The 21,023-nt window shown below is 32.8% G+C and overlaps 1 protein-coding gene, 1 long non-coding RNA gene and 1 pseudogene across 2 annotated transcripts; 2 read left to right on the top strand and 1 right to left on the bottom strand.

Moving 5' to 3' along the window:
- The first annotated feature begins 283 nt into the window (after nt 1-283).
- On the top strand, nt 284-985 carry LOC127746583 (uncharacterized). Its single transcript, XM_052260412.1, has one exon. The coding sequence runs from the start codon at nt 284-286 to the stop codon at nt 983-985; it is 702 nt and encodes a 233-aa protein (XP_052116372.1).
- Nucleotides 986-10,252: 9,267 nt separating this feature from the next.
- On the bottom strand, nt 10,253-14,967 carry LOC107482548 (rust resistance kinase Lr10-like; annotated as a pseudogene).
- Nucleotides 14,968-16,550: 1,583 nt separating this feature from the next.
- Nucleotides 16,551-20,528, top strand: LOC107482658 (uncharacterized). The gene is made up of 4 exons (XR_001590744.3): nt 16,551-16,721; nt 16,815-16,870; nt 16,949-17,080; nt 20,176-20,528. It is a non-coding gene; the product is annotated as an uncharacterized LOC107482658 (long non-coding RNA).
- Nucleotides 20,529-21,023: the final 495 nt, after the last annotated feature.

Here is a 21,023-nt window from a genome sequence, read left to right as displayed (position 1 = left end):
AGAGAAGTCCAAAACAGGATCCAATTTTGAGTTCTCAATATGTTGTATGCGAGGAAAGGTACAGCTGCCGTTTTGAAGCACTTGATCGGACGCTCAGGAATCTTATGTCAGTTATCGATCAACATAAGACACATAAACCATTTGGTGGGAAGATTGTTGTTCTAGGAGGTGATTTCAGACAGATACTTCCGGTGATTCCGAAAGGAAGTAGACACAATATATTAGCATCCGCTATTAACTCATCCCAGCTGTGGTCATTTTGTAAGGTTCTGAAACTACGAATATGAGGCTTCTAATGTCTTCTTTGGATCAAGATGAAGGTGAAATGAAGATATTTGCTAATTGGATACTTGATGTTGGAAATGGAAATATTATCTCTGTTGTTGGTGATGAATCAGAAGTTGAAATTCCAGATGATCTATTGATTACAACTACTGATGATCCTCTCTCTCATTTGGTAGACTTTGCATATCCAAATTTGTTGCAAAATATGTCAGATTACAGGTATTTTCAGAGTAGAGCAATTCTTGCACCCACACTTAAGAGTGTCGAGAAGGTAAATGATTTTGTCTTGACAATCTTTCCAGGGATGGAAAAGGAGTATTTGAACTCTGACACAACATGTCAAGCTGATGAGAATGAAGATGTAAAACAAGAGTGGTTCACACAAGAGTTTCTAAATGACATCAAATGTTCGGGACTACTCAATCACAAGTTGACTTTGAAGCCAGGAGTCGCTGTAATGCTGCTGCGAAACATAGACCAGACTTCAGGTTTATGCAACGGGACAAGATTAATAGTTAACAAACTTGGCAGCAACGTAATTGGAGCGACGGTAGTGACCGGTAGAAATATTAGAGATAAAGTGTACATTCCAAGAATGAACTTGATCCCTTCAGATTCAGGATTGCCATTTAAGTTCCAACGGAGACAATTTCCATTGACAGTATGCTTTGCAATGACCATTAACATGAGTCAGGAATGATTTTCTAATAAAGTTAGTAAGATATTAGGTTGTTGATAAATTTTTATTAGCTTTTTGATATAAAATTTAGGATAAAATTAACATGCTATTATTACAGTTATATATGTTCTTATTTTTTTATCTCCCTCCTTATGGTTCAAGAATATTATAAACTTCGAACTCTTCTATTCATATTTTACTTTGAATAAAGATAAAATAACATATTTAACACATTTATTATATAACGATGATGATGGTGTTATACTAAATTTAAAAAATATATGATTATAAAATATTATTTTTAATTTAATTTATCAAATTTAAATATAAGCCCGTGCATCGCACGGGTTTAACACTAGTAGTAATATAAATAGGAAGCTCATATGCTGACGTGGCGTTCATACGTTGATTCTGGGAGTTTATTTGCTTAAGTGTCGTCACTAGAAATTTTGAGATTTATACTTATAAATTATAAATGACTATTTGCTTAGGTTGTTATTTTCAAATTCAAAATTATTTGTTTGGGTTGTTTCACTTAGGTTGTTATTTTTTAAATTTTAAATTATTTTACTGAGATTGTTATTTTTTAAATTTTAAATTATTTTACTTTATCTGTAAATTTAATTCAAATTTAAATTAAAGTAAATTAAATTTAAAAAATTTTAGTCATGAGTCAACTATAAAAATATAAGTTATGAGACATATATAACACCACAATTCAAAGTACATCGATCGCTTTTTTTACATATATCCAAAATATAAAATTACTCTACTTATTCTAATGGTTGGTATTCACAAAATTGTAGAGACCAATCTTACAATTGACAATTTGTGTGTATGTATACTACCAAGTTACGGTTATGAATACTACCAAGTTACGAAAATTCTTAATTGCCATACTCAATTGAGATGATTTGGCTCGATGAAGATGTGAGTTTCTTACTAATTTTTTTATATTATTTATATTATTTATATTTTATATGTTACTCTGCATTGAAAGGAGATCTATCGGATACACCTACACTTTTCCTCAACCTAATTGATAAGACCTTTTTCTTTATCGTTGAAGTTCAAATATCTGATAATCCATATTTTTTACCTTTTTATAAAGTTAAGAAGATGATTGATAATGTAGATCTCATAAATAAATTCAAAAAGGCTCACCCTATTCAATGTACTTTTAATTAAAAAATAATTTATTTTTTACTTCCTTAGTCATTAGTAGTATCTAATTTATAAATAATAATTAATAACTAATTATAATTTTAGGATGTTGACTACACTGGTGGTTTGCTTCCAACTTCAAAAGCATTCTCAATCATTAAAGGGGGGAAGTAGAATGTGCTAAAGTATTTGTTCAAAAATGAATTTTTTGTTTGTTTGTTTTCTCAAAGTTAGAGTTTAATTTTATTCAAAAAATATTATTGACATAAAATTAAAGGTGAGAAGGATGTCTTTAATTTAATATTAGTATTTTGTACAGAATTTGTTGCTTGAATTCTTCAATAAAGTTGTGGACAATGGTGAATCTGAAGTGTTGGAAAATGCTATTACACCACCCAAGCGACTATCTTCGGAGTCGAAAAATTCGGAGGTGAAAGGAGAAACCTTAACTTACAAGAAGATCAAGATTGAGAATAAAAATTAAGAATTTGGATGTACATGTTTTGGAATTCCTTTTTAGAGTATATCTAATAGAATAATGCTAAACATATGTTTATTTTGGTAGAAACATTTTTTTTTTGAATTGTTATTTTTTTTCTTTTTGTTCTTTTTTATTTTTATATTTGGAATTTAGAATTTTTTTAAATATAAATTGAAGTTTTTTCGTTATTACTTATGGTTTTATTTTTCAATTCGATTCACATCGTTGATATTTTGTTAATTTCTGATTTAGTCTTTAATGTCATAACTCATGAAGTTGTAAATTTCTTATATGAATTATTGTTGATACAATTAAGTTAGTTATTAACTTTTAATGTGTACTAATTTTAAAAAAAAATCTAATTCTAATTTTTAATTAAAGTATTATGTTTAAAATTTTAAATTTAAATTCAAAATATAATTTTTTTATTTTTAAGTAAGCAAATGGGTTTAAGAATATTTTTTAAAAATTTATATAATTTATAAGCAAATATGCTAATTACAAAAGATTATATTAAAGTAGAATTACTAATCTTATTAAAATGTAAGGTTATTTATACTATTAAAAACAATTTTAATTTAACATTCCCTTATAGTTAATTCTATCTCTAATGTTGTTCCGACAAAATTAAATTAATTTAATATTCTAAAAAAATTTAAATATTTTTTCTAAATTTATGTAATTTATAAGGTTATTAATTTTTAGATTGTATTTAATTTTATTTATTTTTATTGATAAATAATAGGATTGATACTATTTATGAAGAAACTAAAAAAAATTATTTTTAAATTAACTAATTCCTATATTCCTAATAAACAATGATCGTTTAATTAGGAAATTTTATTTAAAAATTTAAAATTTACACTAGCTAATAAGGAAACTCTATTTAAAAATTTAAAATTTGAAATTCTAATACTAATTCTTAATTAAGTGACTTCTTAACCGTTTCGATTTTTAAATTTAAATTTTTTTATTTGTCATATTTATAAATTTTCTCTTTACTCAATTTACATTGTTATATTTTAGATTGTCTCTGCACAATAGAAGTAATTTCATCTTTTTCTCTTTAAATATTTTTTCTAAATTTACATAATTTTAAGGTTATTAATTTTTAGATTGTATTTAATTTTATTTATTTTATTGACAAATAATGGGATTGATAGCCAATGAGTTATAGCTCAAATGGCATAGTCTCTCCATACTCATTTAAGAGGTTGCGGGTTCAAGTCTCCTATCTTTGGTAAAAAAAAATAAATAATAGGATTGATATCATTTATGACGACACTGAAAAAATAATAGGATTCAAAAATTTAATTAAATCATGAAATATTAAGTTAGTTTTATATTTCTAATATGAAATATTGTTGATATAATTAAGTTAGTTATTAATTTTTAATGTGTAATTATTTAAAATAACCTAATTCTAATTTCTAATGGCTAATTTAAACACTTTGTTTAGACTTTTCAAATTAAAAAATATTTTTTAATTCTTAAATAAGCAAATGTCTTTAAAAATATCTTTTTTATTTACATAATTTATAATAAGCAAATTTGCTAACTACAAAATATTAGATTAAATAGAATAAAATTACTTATTTTTTTAAAATGTGAGATTATTTATACTATTTTAAAAAAAATAATATATATTTTTCTATACCTAATTTTTTTCTATCGTACCTAAAAAATTGAACTAATTTAGTAGTTCAAAAAAAATAGAGAATTTTTTTGCTGGTGTGACGCTAATACATTGAGTTTGAAAATTATTTACTTAGGTGTCTTTATCAGAAATTTTTAAAACTTTATTTATAAATTATAAGTTATTTGTTTAGGTGGTTATCTTTTAAATTTTAAGTTATTTGCTTAAGTTGTTTTACTTAGATTGTTATTTTTTAAAATTTAAGTTATTTACTTTAAGTTGTTAGTTTTAAATTTTTAAATATGTTTTCTTAAATTATTATTTTTAAATATTTATATAATTTATAAAGTTATTAATTTTTAAATTGTAATTAATTTTTTATTTTTATTGATAAATAATAGGATAGATACAATTTATGATAAAACTAAAATAATTATTTTTAATTTTTATTTTTTGATTAGATTAAAATAGTTTTATATTTTAAAATAATATTAAATTTTAATTTTTCTCATGCTATTATTTTGAAAGGAGCGTAAAATAAAAATTAATTAATTAATTAATTTAATGATAAGATTAGGAGTGATATATACAGGAGGTTAGGATTCAAGATGTAGTTGTTAGGGATGAAATATGTGCTTCCAAATCAGATAAATGTGTCATTCTAGCTATCTGTATCTTTCACAGGTAGCATGAGATACATGTTTCATAATTATTAAGATACTCTAGCAATTTGTAAGAAATATATGAATATTCTGATCTCTTAATCACAATGACATGTAACTCGAGTTGGTAAGAGATTGGTAGAGTTAATAATCCAAAGAACTTAAAGATTGAAAAATGTCCAGATATATTATGTAGAGTGTTCAAAATTAAGCTTGACATGATAACCTCCGATTTTAAGCAAGGGATACCATTCGAAGTGCAAGATACATGTATTACTCATCATTTAACCTTATTTTTAGAAAAATTTTTCGTTAAATTATTTGCACAGTTATATATTTATCAAAGTATATATATAAAATAGATAGTTTATTTATAATATATTTTTTTTATCTTTTTATTATAATGATGTATATCGTAGAATTCTAAAAGAGAAGTCCACTACATATTCATATTCTTTTGTGATTGAGTGGAGACCACAAAATAACAAACACAACTTAAATTGATCGATTAATATTGTTAAGATTGTTCGATCGTGTTCGACACCCAAAATTGTTTAGAGCTATGTCTACATATATAATTCATGGACCATTTGCTCAAAATCTCCCTACATGAAAGATGGATACTACACCAAATATTATCTTAAAACATTCAATAACACCACAGCTATTAATGATAGTGGATACTCATCATGTAGAAGATAAGACACAAGAGTAGTCACTAAAAGGAAGAGATTCCATATAGATAATAGGAATGTAAATTCTTACAACACATATCTATTAATGTCTTATCAAGCGCATGTTAACGTAGAGTACCACAATAAGTCACGACGGTGGTGCACTGCTTCTCAGCTCCCAGTGACGACAGCGACAACTTCAAACGGCGACGGAGCATCTCTGACCCTATGCACTGCTTCTACCGCTGGTCTTCTTCTTCTCTTTTCTAGCCCCTGCTTAAGTTCAGTTCAGGGAAATAATTTTTGTTTTGAATTTCTGATTAGGGATTTGGTTAATATAATTTATGATTAGGGATTTGACTATTGGAAATTATGATTAGGGATTTAATGTATTGATTATTGAAATTTTTTATTAGTGTTTTGGTTAATATAGTTTCTATTAGTGTTTTGTTCTGATTTAGGGTATTTATTTGGATTAGGAATTTGGTTAATATAATTCATGTGCATGTTTTGTTCTTTCTATTAGTGTTCTGTTCTGATTTTATTCTTCTTGTTAGTGTTTTGATTAAGTCTTTATTATTCTTCTTGTTATTGAAATTTCTGATTAGAAATTTTGATAATTGAAATTGATGATTTTGATAGGATAGAAAACATAGGAACATTGAGACGGTGTTGCCTGAAAAATTATTTGTTTATTGTGTGTATTTGTCTTGTTTTTAAAACAGATTTGTGTCTTGTAATGTGTATAGAAGTGTTTGGACTTTAGAGTGAAAGAACACTAATGAAGATGCATCTGATGTAATGTGTCTTGTAATGTGTATAGAAGTGGTGGATCTTTCATAAGTTGATAGTCAAAAATTTTTATATATCAATTTAATTGAATATGTCAAATTATTTATAGATTTTGTACTATTAACCTCTAATAAAGATGCATCTGATTTTTTACCTTAAAATTAGGAGAAATTTTTAATTAAGTCTTGATTTTGTTTGTTTGGATACGAAGAGAACAAAACAATAGAAATTGAAGATGAAAATCTTGCTGCTCCTACTCCTGCTATTGAAGTTGAAAATCTTGCTGCTCCTACTATGTGAATTTGAGTGAATTTTTTTAAGTGAATTTGACTATGTGAATTGTGAAATAATGGTTGGAGATTAGGTGATTTATACATGCTAAAGACCCGATTTTCACCCGATCCGAAGGTGTGTAGGTTTCATCGGGTCTAGGGCCGGTTAGGGTCTAAAAAATAAGTCCGATATATATTTCGGGTTGGATTTGGGTTAGGCCAAACCCGGTGTGGTCGAGCCCATGTACACCCCTACTCGTGGGTAATTTGCTCTAAAATAGTGTGAAGAGAGGCATCTATCCATTCGTTCCATAATTAGGTTGTCACTGTATTGTCTATTGCACTAAGTAAATTTTCTTCCTTCGAAACCTAAGTCCACTAAATCACCATCACTAATGAAGTTGTTAAAAGCCTCTATTGATGAGAACAACTTCATTCTTCCTCCTTCTTTCTCATGATAGGTGGAGATGGCATTGAAGTCACCTATCACAAGAAAGTAGGTGCTCGCTATCATTTTGAGCTCAATAATTCTTTTGGTATTGATTAAATCAAATGTTGTCATTACAATGTAAATAAACAGTAACTACTTTCCATTTTTTCTGAATGGTAGGATCTGTCCACTCAAAGAAAATAAGGAAACCATCGCTAGAAAAAATTGAGACAACTGCATTATCCTTCCATATCAGCATTAATCCACCAGATTGACCCCCTAGGATCCACACAATATACCTGCTGAAAACCTACTTTGTTGCATTGAACTGTAACATTCGAGATAATATTTTTAGTTTCACATAAAATATTACTTCGGGAGAATGAGATCTAGAGATCCCTTGTATATTGTGAATTATCAGGGGATTCTCCATACCCCAACAGTTTCACATCATCATCTTCATAGGTCACTGGGTGTTCACTGTGGGGATGGCACCCTCTTCTTCTTCAACTTGCACCTTTCTCTTTGAGCATAATTTCTTCTGATTAAGTGGAACACTTTCTCCTTATGAACTCCTCTTAACTCCTGATACTTTGATATTTTTTCTCGCTAGTTACTTTAAGTTTTGTCTCTTGTTGGTAGACTGAATAAGCTGTTGCCCTTGTTCTCCAAACACAAATCATGTTGTTACTTCAACTCCCTTCGAATATCCATTTTTGTCTCTTTCTTCAGCATTGTTTCTTCCTATTTTTGAGCCGGTACTGATTTGTAAAAAACAGTTTGCTACTTGTGCCTTCTTTTGAACGATAACATTGCTCGTAACTTCTTCTTTCTCATTACTCCATTTTCTTTTCCGAGACTGCATTGATAGATTGGCTAGACTCTTAATTAAGTTAACTGGAGTTGGTTTTTTTACTCTATTGTATGAGCTATCTTCCCCTAGTATTAGGATTATCCTTCGTAGCTTCCTCTCTTCTTCCTGTCTGGTCGGATTTCAACCAATCTCCTCACTTTTCTTCTTCCACCTCTCCCTTCAACGAATCTTCAATATGAAAACTGCAAGCTCTTGTCTCATGTCCAATGAATCCACAATAATTGCAAAAGGTGCCGATCCGTTCATACTTGAGTGCGACTTTAAGTTGTTTGTTTTTCGGACCTGCAAGCTTGACGTATCTTCTGAGTGGTTTTGTTACGTCCAGGTTTACTTGGATTTTAACTATGCTATGCTCCTTGCTCCGAACATGGAAGATATCAACATCTAACACCTCTCTAAATGAGCATCCTATCTTTCATCCTAATTCTTTAGTCTTGAATTGTTCTGGCAATTCCAAATTTGTATCCATATTGGCGCATGGGTAAAATATATTTTTCCATTATTCTCTTCCTCATTCCATCTCTTAAGGTTTAGGATGTAATTTTTGAAGAGTCAAGAGGCACCCTTCTCAATACGAAGCATATCTTTCTCATCCCCAAAAAAGAATTGAAATATGTTTCCTTCATTTTCTACCACTTTAAAACCCTCCGGCTACCTCTATATAGAATACATAGCAGCCTTCATATATAGTACCGTTTGAAACTTGTTTATTCGTCAAAAGTCTCTCGACTAAACTTTTCACACAACGTTCAGTCCCAACTTATATGTCTTTCCCATTAAAACTGATTATTGTGTTTTCTTCTTTATGTTGCGTCCTCGGTTTGCTAGCAGTGGTAGTAGTATTTGCTGTCATGGTAATTAAGTTGACACAATAACGCTAGATTGTTCGAACAAATCAATTGATTACAGAAAATTATAAATATTTGAAATTTTTTTCTAAATCCTAGCAGAGCACATTAAATCTCAAGGACACTTACTTATTATATATATCTTTAATTACATAAATATAAATTATTTTATTAAAATTTTTTCATTTAAAATTAGTACTTCTACGTTATTACAAATAATACTACTGCGTTTATTTCAAATTTTATAATTTGAACTTTCTGATTTCAAAATATTACCATTGCAATTATATTTTTGTTTAAAATTTACAATTTCCAACACATAATTCGTTTTTCAGAACTGCATAAACATAAATAATCATGAGTACAATTATAATGTATGCTTATCTTTATCAACTCAAATTAAATCTTTATTTCTAATTACATCTATTTAAATTTTAACATAGGCAACTTATTTGAATAAATTTGGGTTATTAAGAAAAATAATAAGATACCCGTCAGTACAATCTTAACAAACATTCTAACAGTCCAGATGTATCTTACAAAAAAAACTTAACTTCCTTTCGCACTTGATAATCCAACAAAAAACCCAATCTTAAACTCCAGATAACTCCAACAAAAACCCACTCCAGATAACTCCCTGAAGTCTGAATCACGGATTGCAGACAATGTCTATGCGTGTAGTCACACTAAACTACGTGTCATGCACCGCATTACTCCACTCATTTTTCTAAGGTGAGGAAAAAAATTCCACCTCTTCCCGCTAGCACTCACCTACAATGAAATCACAGATTCACAGTCGCAAAAGATGCTTAAAACAAATAACAAACCATAGAACTATTGTACAGGATGTCATTGATTGTTCATTGCTTTTTTTTTTTTTTTATCTATAAAGGACTTAATAAAATTAATATTTACTTACTAAAATAAAAATAACATATAAAAATAGACAAAATATTTTTTTAAATAAAAATAAAAATTATATATTTTAGATATATATATATATAAGAATATTTAATCAAATATGTTACATTTTTTAAGTATTAAATGTTACTTTAGTATTTTTTTACATCGTACTCTTATTCTAGTACTCTCAATAATCTTATTCTTAATATTAATTTGAAATCCAACGTTTATGATTTTATTATTATTTATAATTAATTTTTTATTTAATTTATCTTTTTTAATAGAATTATAATTTATATTACAAAAAATTACATTAAAACATAGTATACGAGAACTACAATTATAAAAGAAAGTACTAAAAATAATAAAAAAAATAAATATTTACAATTAATTTTTTGTTTAAATTACTTTATCTAATAGAATCAATAAATCATATTATAAAAAGATAATAACAAATATAATACACAAAAATCAGAATTATTTTATATAAAGCTTTCAAAAAACCTAAACGTGCTTCTTCCCTTCCAACGCATTTGCCAAACACCTCCTGGAACTACCCTTCCAACGCATTTGCCAAACACCCCCTAGAACTACTGGAGTCACTAGAGTTAAAAGGATTACAAGGAACTGTGAGCTTATCTCCATCTGATTCAAGCATTTTTACAAGAGTTTTGGCAGATGGACGGTTTGATGGATCCCACTTAATGCACCAAAGTCCCACAATTGCAATCTTCCTTGCAATTTTAATATCATGCTCATCTTCAACATGCACATGTACATCTTCCCCATCAATCAAATTATGCACCCATTCAGGATACAAGATGTGAGAACGTCCCTCTTCTCCTGTAACCATATTTCTTTCTCCCTCCCACCATTTCAAGTAGCAACATTCCATAGCTGTAAATGTCTGCTTTGTTGGTGGCAGTGCCAAAGTTTCTTGATACAACTTCAGGAGAAATGTAGCCCAAGGTTCCCCTAACTGCGCTCATTGACACTGCACTTTTGTCCTTGGAACATAACTTGGCTAATCCAAAATCAGTAATCTTGGGTGTGAATCTGTCATCAAGCAAGATGTTACGGGGATTGATGTTAAAATGAAGGATTTGCTGCTCACAACCATGATGAAGATACTCGATGCCTTTTGCTATAGCAAGAGCAATTTGGTGCAACCTGTCCCATCCAAGGAAAATGTCATTGTTGTCTGGTGTGGTGATGAAGTTCTCAAGTGATCCTTTTGAGAAGAAATCATAGACTAAAGCACGATGGAATCCTTGAGCGCAAAAGCCAAGCAAACGAACCACATTAACATGGTGAATTTTGCCAATGGTTCCAACCTCATTGATGAAATCTTTCTCTTCATCCTCTATGGTATTGTTGAGTACTTTCACTGCGACAATAATGTTTGAGAGCTTGCCTTTGAAGACTGCACCGTGAGCTCCTTCCCCTAACTTGTCTTTGAAACCATTTGTGATTCTCTTAATATCAGCGTATGAGAATCTAGTAGGTTTGAGCGCTCTGTAATTCTCCAAGAACTTGGCACTCCTTGCTTGATCTCCCTTCATTCTGAAGTATCGATAGCTCTTAAACAACATAAAAGCCAATAGCAGCAGCAGCAATGATCCAAATGCGGGACCTATGCAAGGAAGATAACTTATTTACTTAGTCTTGATCAGTCTATACTAGGATTGGAACAAGATAAAAAAAAAATTGCATACTCTTGGCTCAACTAGTAATAAGTAATTTGTCTGACCTGCAATGTAAAAAAGTATCTTCTTGGTTAGCTTGGGACCAGTTATACTCCCATAGCATTCAACAGAAGCAGCATTGGAACCATTGTTCTTTAGCATGCATTGCTTGCCACTCGCCTCACAGACAGTACAATTCGGTTTCGGCCACTCTAACAACAATCGATTTCTCATGAGGGAGTCTATGCCCGTGATTTTTGTGGACAAGTTAAACACCTTGGTGCAGGATACAAGGTTGGAACTGAGGAGTGTCTCGCTCTCGTCAAAAGCAACATAAACAGGGCACGAGAAGTGATATTGCCCGTCAGGTGAGCAATTAAAGATAGATATAGAAAATGGACCATCATCATTATAAAATTGGAATTGAAAAGGAGAAATAGAAGTACTAATTAGTTTAAGAAATTTGCTGGCAAGACAATTTTCGGGGTCAGAGAGGTATAGAAAGTTGGTTTCATAACCTATTTCCATGACAAGGAGTTTAATTGAAAGTTGAGGAACAACGAAGAAAACTCAATGAGGGTGTTATGCTTATGATCACAAGTGAGATCAAAGCCAGGTACACCACACTCTGGAGGCTCCTTCTCTTTAAGACGGAATGGAAAACGAATTGGAGGACCTTGTGGTCCACAACGGTGTCTTCCACACTCATGTTTATTGTTGTGGCACTCTCCCCCCATGTTGCAAAGTAGGAACAGTGATATCATACTCAATAATATTCTAGCCATTTTCAAAATTATTATTATTTAAAAATTACTTTTGACTATGGAATGAGAGAAAAGCGTTTGGTTTTTTGTGTTGGGAGAATAATAATATTAGGATTATGAGTGTGAGTGAAAATTGTAAGACACTGAAATGATATTTATAATATATAGATATATAAAAAGAGAGAGGGAGCTTGGAGACCAAGTTTTAAGGAGTGGCCAAGTCAAGGAGAAGAATTTGGGGTTTGAAAAACGGTGTGGAATAATGTTTAATGGTAAACTAATTTAATAAAACAAGAGTCATGTTCATACTGGTCAGAATAGGGAGTAATGTTTGGTAATTCAAAATTTCAAATTTCCAAAATAGCCAGGTGGTACGTGTGGCTAAAACCGGTCCTACATAAATAAAAAATATGAAATAATCAATTAACAGTATTAAACCTAAATTAATGTAAAATACATGACAACAATCAATTAGCAATTTCTAAAAATACCTAATATAAAAATTTAAATTAACATTAAACCTACATTAAAACAATTAAATAAGAATAACAATCAAATATTAAACCTACGCTATTAATCGAATATTAAACCTACATCAAAACAGCAATAATCAAGTATTAAAATAGCAACAATCAACAGCAACAATCAAGTCTTCTATACAAATTTCAATTAGCATCAAATTTTTATTTTAAACTTACATTAAAACAACAACAACAATTTATACACAAATTCCAATTGCTTTCAAATTTACTATCAAGTGTCATTCTACACAAATACAAATTCCAATTAACATCAATATATCTATTCTACACTACATTGAAACAAAAAAAATAAAATAAAAGCTCACCTCTGCAAAAGTCCAGAAACAGAACCAAAGCTCAGTGTTCCAATAAAATGTCACAGTATTCCGATCACAGAACCAAAGCCAAAAGAGGCACGAGACAGAGATGGACAAAATCAGCAAAAGATAACCATTGCAGCTGCATTAAAACAGGATCAGCAGCAACAACACCCAAATGGCCGAATCATTAAAAATTAATGATTGAATAACTAAAAGAAATTGATAAAAACTAGATTGGTCATCAAATCGTTCTAATTACTGGTTTATTGATTTATTGGTTCAAAAGGTTCAACCATGGTTCAACCAGAAGAACCGTTTTATAATAAAATAATAGATAAAATATGAATAAAAATATGCATATAAAATGAAAATATGAAACATATATTAATAAGTAACATACACAATATTATTTAATACTATTGTTACCACATTTTTTTGTTTCACTTGTTTAATCACTTCCTTTCTTTCTTTTCAACACTTGATACTCTAATTAGAATAAGACTACATTATCAACATGCTCCGATAATATACTTGTCCACTGTATAATTAGAAAATGGTTATTTATATCCTAACTAGAGCCCAGCCAAGCACCACAAAAAGCAATGCAGGAATATAAAGCAGCTCCAAATGCCAACAAAGCTAAGATTTCCAATATGCACAATGCATAGTAGCCAGCATCATTCCCATCTCCTGTCAAAATGTCAGGACACTACAATTTCCAATTAAATCAAGCTAACAGCATTGATTTAAGAAACCAGTGCCCCCTCCCTACTAAGCATACATCCCAATCATCATTTCTACAAGAGAAAAATACATTCATAGCCCTCAGATCACATACTGTGCCACTGTGCCACTTGTTAACTTACATATGATTATCTATGACAGTTTTTTGTGGCAATACTTTTGGTACTTTAAACATTAATGTTCCATAACTCAGATTACATCATTATATTTTTGCTGTTATCATTCAAATCTCTCTCATCATGTTAGATATATTTTCATGATATTTACTCAGTCATTCATAGAACTAGAACCATAAGAAGATTAATTTTGCAAGATATGAAGTTACATAAAGTAGAACTAAATAGCAAACACACAAATTAACAAGCTTTCCATTTAACAAATTCAAAATTAGCAAATGCACCCAAAATCAGCGGTCAGCAGCATAACTAAATTAGTAATTAGCAAGCTTCCCATTCAACAAATTTAAGTCTCCCGTTTAACAAATTGGCAAATTCAAGTCTCATAAATTCAGAACCAATCAACTAGTCAATTACGTTACGTACATAGCATCATAAGAGATCAAAGCTCACAAACAAAGACAAAATTAACTAATTGTTTTTAAGAACACATTAAAAACTAAATTAACCAAATCACATTTTTTAATAAACAACAGATTAAAAACAAAAAGAGAAAGCAAGAAAAATTGACTAACCTTCGCTGGTCTTCGAACGAACAGAGTATGAAGGGGAAGGAGCAAGAATGTCACGCGCGGAAGCTGGTTGCAGTCTTATGTTTACAATGCGGAGAAGTGGCAGAATATGAAGGAGAGGGATTTTGGAGCAGAGGGGGGAGCGCAGCGGAATGGAGAAGAGAAAGGTGGAGCGCGGCGGAACCGGAGAAGGGGCGGGGTGGAGCGCGGTGGAACAGAGACGGCGCGGCGGAACAGCGGCTGAGCGACGGAGGAACCACGCGAGACGAGTTGCAGTGGGAACGGCGCCTTCGAGCAGTGGCGGAGACGAGCTCAGTGGGGACGGCGGCTTCGAGCAGATGCGACGGCAGCGCTGAGTCTCACTCTTTGTGGCGGTGGGGAGAGATTACTCTAACCTAGGGTTGTGTTTTGGGGAATGATGAAGAATCGCGGAGCCGCGGACGACCGGACGAAGACAGGCTGGTGTCTGAGCGCAACGGACGGCGGCGCTGAGTGAGATCCTTGCGGCGGTGGGGGAGTATCCGAGGGTTTGTGTTTTGAGGATATAAATAATAAATATGATGCTCATTATATATAAATTATAAACAGACAAAGGACTCTACTACATTTTGTCAATGACAAACGTCATTGTCATAAGAAAATGATATCGGTGATCAAAGACGGTGGTAAACTGAAGTCGGTGACTCGGTGGTATAATTATTAGGCCATGGATTTCTTACTCCTTTTTTTTATGGAGGAGATTAACCCATTTAAAAATATTTATAAATTAAATTTTATTTTTTTATTTTTGAAAAAATTGATAATTAAAATTTTGCCTCCTTAATTTTGTTTTTTATATCTTTTTCCTTTCCTTTTAATCATAATTTCAGAAATGAGAGAGATGTCTGTGGACTTTTTCCTAATGATTCGTGTTCTTACTGCAGCTACCACTGTCGCTATCGTTGCTTGTACTTAGCACCGCCACCTAGAGGTGCACAGACCCGGCCCGGTCCCAAACATTTTAGGGACTAATTTGGTGTGATTTTATCGGGTTTAGAGTCGGGTAAGAATTTCACAAATAGACCCGATCATTATTTCGGGTCGGATCCGGGCCATAGCTCGGGTCACTCGAAGTCGGCCCGGTGGCCCGGTCATCATACACAATTAATATTTTGTGTTATTAGTGATGGATCATGACTATTCTTATGTGGAATTTAAGTATTGTAAATTTTAATATTTTGTGTTATTAATCATTATAAGACTATAAGTTAATGTTTTATATTTAAAATGCATAAGACTTTAAACTAATGCATAATATTGTGTTATTTGTATTGATTTAAATATTTGGTATTATTAGACAATATTAGTATTGATTGTGATTTTGCTTTATGGTTATGCTTTAATTTTAAAGAAGGGTTAGTTCTTGTTATATTTTTCTAAGTGAATTTTACCATGTTAAATAATGGTTGGAGTTTTGGAAATTTGAATATTTTTACATGCTAACTTACAAGAAGGTATCAACGTAATGTAATGTTAACGGCCCGGTTTTCACCCGATTTTCACCCGGTATAATTGTGGCCCAAAAGTGTATTGGTTTTATCGGGTCTAGGGTCGGGTTCGGGTCTAATAAATATACCCGGTGTATATTTCGGGTCGAGTCTGGGTCACATCAAACCCGGCTTCACCCAACCCATGTGCACCCCTACCGCCACCACTCCTTCTACTGCCACCTGTAAGAACCGCAACGAATCAACCGGTTAATTAAGTGAATTAATTGCCCAAATTAGATTCCGAAAGGTTAGAGAGAGAATTTGAGGATTTAAAGGTGATTTTTGGACTCTGTGGGTCTTTATGAGTCAGAAAATGTGCTTTTTACGAAAAACCGTGAAAAATTACGAACCGACAGTTGAACCGGTTGAACCGGTTCAAGTCTGCCTGGTACCGCACGAGAAAAGTGAAAACCATCAAAAACCTTAGAAAAACATTAGAAATGGAAAACCGGACTTTAATTTTAAAGATTTGGCCCGAAGTTAGGCCAAACGGGCTAAAAACGCTAACGGGTTGGACCGGGCCCAAGTTGGGCCCAAGCCCAACATATAAATACACTTAAATGAACCCATTTCAGCCATTTTCACCCTCATAACCTAAACACAACAGCAGCTGAAGTGAAGAGAGAGGTGAGAGCTTTCCACCATTGTTACTATTCACTTCAAACTTCCCAAGCTCATATCTTGAGCTACGGAGCTCCGATCGCCGCACCGTTTACGGCTACGCGTTCCTTGTGAAGAGCTCTACAAAACCCACCCAAGAAACCCTCAAGGTAATCACGAAATCCTTCCAGTTCTGCTCTTCAAAATTTCGGATTTTATTAGAGTTTTGGGTTAAATGGGTTTTTGTGATTTTGGATGTTTAGGTTTGCTCTAATCCTTGCTTAGCTTTGGATTTGCGTTGTCAAATCTGTTGGGAAAGGTAAAAGCTCTTAAACCCTTGTGAGATTATGCTTATGTTGAACCCTAGGTTGATTTGTGGTGATTTATATGTATATAGTTTGATTATTGTGGCTTTGGGAGCTTTTGGAACTTATTTGTGCTTGTTGGAGTGGATTTGAAAGCTTGGATTGTGGTTGGAAGCTTGTTGGTGCTCATTTTGAGTTTGGGTGCATAAAGGGAATCGGCCAAGGTATGGTTTCGGTTTCCTCTATGTAGTATATAATATTCATGGACACATAGGCTAGTGACCAATAGGATAGGTTGAATTAAAATGATGGTTGGTATACTAAATATTGATGAATTGATGAATGTTGAGTTGATTGTGATGAATTATAATGATATGATGATGTTGAATGATTGTATGGATTGGGAGTTGGTTCTTATAATGATTGTAGTGTTATGATTTATGAAATGGTGGGTTTGATGGTGATTTTGATCATAAGTGTTATATATTTGATGTTGGAATTGAGAATAATAAAATGAGAAGAAAAATGTGGTGAGGTTGATGTATTATGCTATAACAGGTACATTTTTGATGAAAAATGGAGCTTTGGATGGTTTGGTATGATTTGGTATGGGTATGGTGAGACAGTGTGGTAATTGTGAAGTTTGGAAAAATTGAGTTTTTGGTAAACTTTGTTTGATCATAACTTTTGCCTCGGTTTTCAAAATTGATTGAAAATTGTTTAGAATTAAAGATCTTTGAAACTTCTTCGAATCAGTATAAGGTTTGTGAAAATTAGAATTTTGTAGAGAAAGTTACGATCATTCAAAGTTGATGTTAAAAACCTAGTTTTGAGTATTAGAACGTGGGATATAAATTAAGGGCTCTAGTACATGATCTTAAGGTAAATTAAAAAACGGAGGTCTAAGTTTCTGGCGTGCTGAGAATGGTTTGATGTTAGGTGAAGGATGATTGGTATGTAAGATGAGAAATGATGGACTTTTGGTATTTGGAAACTGAGTTATAAAAGGGACAATGGTTGAGATGAGTCGGGGACTCGGATTGATGTGATGGATTTATGTATGCTGAAAATACTTTTGAAAACCACTGAAATAATATTTTTACATGATATTTTGAGACGCTATGCGCCTGGCAGGGATGGTGGTTAATCCCGCCTGTCGAGGTAGCGGCGGCGGCGTAAGGACGGTGGTTAATCCCGCTTACGTTGAGATGTGAGGTCTGAGGCAAGAATATCCCGCTCGCATCCCTTCGGATCTATAGGGCGAGCAGGCGCCGGTACCTGGACAGTGATCCGGGCACTATATCTCGGGGGTTCCCATATGAGAAATCCGAAGGGCGACATCTCTATGGAGATGTGTCGGGTTGGCAGTTGAACCGACAATGTGATATCACAGCCAGTAGGACAGGCATTCATCATATGCATTTCCTATCTGCTTGTATACTTTGTCTACTTGTAATGGTTTGCCTAATTGAATAACATGCTTACTTGCTATCTGAATTATTTGCCATATATGTTACTACTTGTGCTTTACTTGCTTTGAACATTATCTGTGTTTTCTGCTGGGCAAACCCCTAGAATTTATAAACCGAAGTATTGGACCTCGGGTCGTCTCTCAAAGGACTTCCAGTGTAGTGTTCTTGTTATTGGTTATGGATTTATTTATTTTGGGGTTTTGAATCAGAAAAATGAATAGTAAATGGTAATGAAATTCTATTAACAAAATGGTCTTGGCAAGGTTTGGTTGTCAAGAATCTTCATCATTATCACTAGCCACAAATATGGTAGTTGCAAGGATTAATCCCACTTAGTCATCCTTAAATCAATTAACAAAGGAAAGTCAAGTGAGTTATATCAATCCTAGTCCATAAGTCCTAGCTTTCCACTAATTGGATTAATGAAGGCTAGAGTTAATGGCTATCAACTAGCAATCAATTGGACACTAGTGACTCAAGAAATCCTAAGTTACCTTCTCAAGCCAAGAACATAAAATTCTATTCTAACTTCCTTTCAAGTATTTCATCAAACACTTGGAAGGTATAAAAGAAAAATATAGTAAATCACAACAAGAATGAATTCTAACAACAATTGAATGCAAAGAATTAACAACAACAATTAAGGAAATCACAATTATCATGAATTACCTCAATATTGCATTATTGAAAGAAAACAAAGGGAACAAGGGTATCTCAATTACAAAACCTAGAAACAAAATAAGAGAAATTACAACAAGAGGGTAGGGATAGAGAGAAGAACCAAAGTGTAGCAATCACCACTTGAAGATAGAAGTAGAAGGAGACTTGAATTAAACCTAGAATTATGAGATCCTAATCTAACCCTAATTCCTAATCCTAGAGAGAAGTGAGAGCTTCTCTCTCTAAAACTAACTCTAACTCCTAAAACTAAGCTAATGATCAAAAGTATCTAAAGTATGTTGATTCCCCTTAAATACTTGACTTAAATAGCATCAGAAATGAGTTGGATTGGGCCCACAAGGCTCCTAAAACCGCTGGGGACGATTTCATTAAAGTGGGCCACGGACAGAATCGGCGCGCGCGCAAAGTGCGTGTGCGCGCCCCTGAACGCGAAGCAACATATGGCAAAATTTATATCATTTCGAAGCCCTGGATGTTAGCTTTCCAACCCAACTGGAACCGCATCATTTGGACCTCTGTAGCTCAAGTTATGGTCGTTTAAGTGCAAAGAGGTCGGCTTGACAGCTTTCCGGTTCTTTCATTTCTTCATGAGTTCTCCAACTTTACATGCTTTTTCTTCATTCCTTTAATCCAATCTTTGCCTCCTAAATCTGAAATCACTTAACAAACATATCAAGGCATCTAATGGAATCAAGGTAAATTATATTTATCTATTTTAAGACCTAAAAAGCATGTTTTCACTCTTAAGCACAATTAAAGGAGAATATACAAAACCATGCTATTTCATTGAATAAATGTGGGTAACAGGTGATAAAATCCCCTAAATTCAATACAAGATAAACCGTCAAATTGGGGTTTGTCACTGGGATTGAGGAGGTTCGGAAGGCGGTGGCGATGGGATCGCATGGAGGATCGGTTGGTGAAGGCTGTGGGACAGCGGTGTTTGGTTAGAATAGAAATCCCTTAAGATAGATAACCTGGTTTATTTTAGTCAAGTTGGTATGTTATACTTAAATGTTTTATAATGCTTTAAGTTGAATCTTGTGATGGATATGAAGCTTAGGATTGCCTTTGGCGTCCCGGGGTCTTATATCATATATCACTGGGAACTGTTACCATACTGAGAACCTCCGGTTCTCATACCATATTGTTGTTGTGTTTTTCAGATGCAGGTCGCAACCCACCTCGGTGAGTTGCTTTGGTTGGTGACAGGAGCGGAGAATCTTGGATAATTTTGGAGTTCTTTTTGGTTTATTTTGTTTATACATCTCTCCTTTTGTATTTTGTTTTGCCTAGAGGCATGTATTTGAGAGAACAAAACTTGTATAAGCTATTTTCACTGTATGGTTGTGTATATCAGTATATGGCTAGCCGGCTTAAACTCCGCGAGTCGTGACTAGTTCCCTATGATATTATATACTTATCTTTTGTTATATCTTCTCTGTTTCTTATGCCTTAAGCTAGTAGCTCCGTTAGTACGTTTGTGCTTCAAAATTCTGTTTTTGAGCTATATCTTTCATCGGGCTTCTAGATTATGCTATTCTTTCCATATATATATTATGTATGAGTTTAGAATTGTCGTAATCTCTGATTAACCTTGGCTTTACGACGCGAGGTAAGGCTTAGGCTAATTAGGGTGTTCCACTACCACACCACACTTCCGGTCCCTCTGCGTTGTTGTGCTTTGTCTTTTCCCCTGCGAACTACTCAGGTTTCATTTTAATCATAATTTCAGAGATGAAAGAGATGTCTCTGCTAGGTCTTCTCCACTAACATTCATATTCTTGTCACATCTCTACAGTTACCACTGTCATTGTTGTTGCCTGCACTCAGCACCGCCACTACTCCTTCTACTGCTGCCACACCACACTTCCCAGTCCCTCTGCGTTGTTGTGTGCTTCGTCTCTGCTCCTGCGAACTACTCAGGTTTCATTTTACTTTATTTTGTTTTATTTCTTTTTCTATGACAATTTTTGTGTATTTGGAGATTTTTCTACTGTATTCGCACCGCAAT

Source organism: Arachis duranensis, chromosome 4 (genome assembly GCF_000817695.3).
Source record: "Arachis duranensis cultivar V14167 chromosome 4, aradu.V14167.gnm2.J7QH, whole genome shotgun sequence".
Classification (NCBI taxonomy): domain Eukaryota; kingdom Viridiplantae; phylum Streptophyta; class Magnoliopsida; order Fabales; family Fabaceae; genus Arachis; species Arachis duranensis.
The sequence above is the reverse complement of the archived record's forward strand: the minus strand, read 5'-3'. Positions and strand labels throughout refer to the sequence as shown.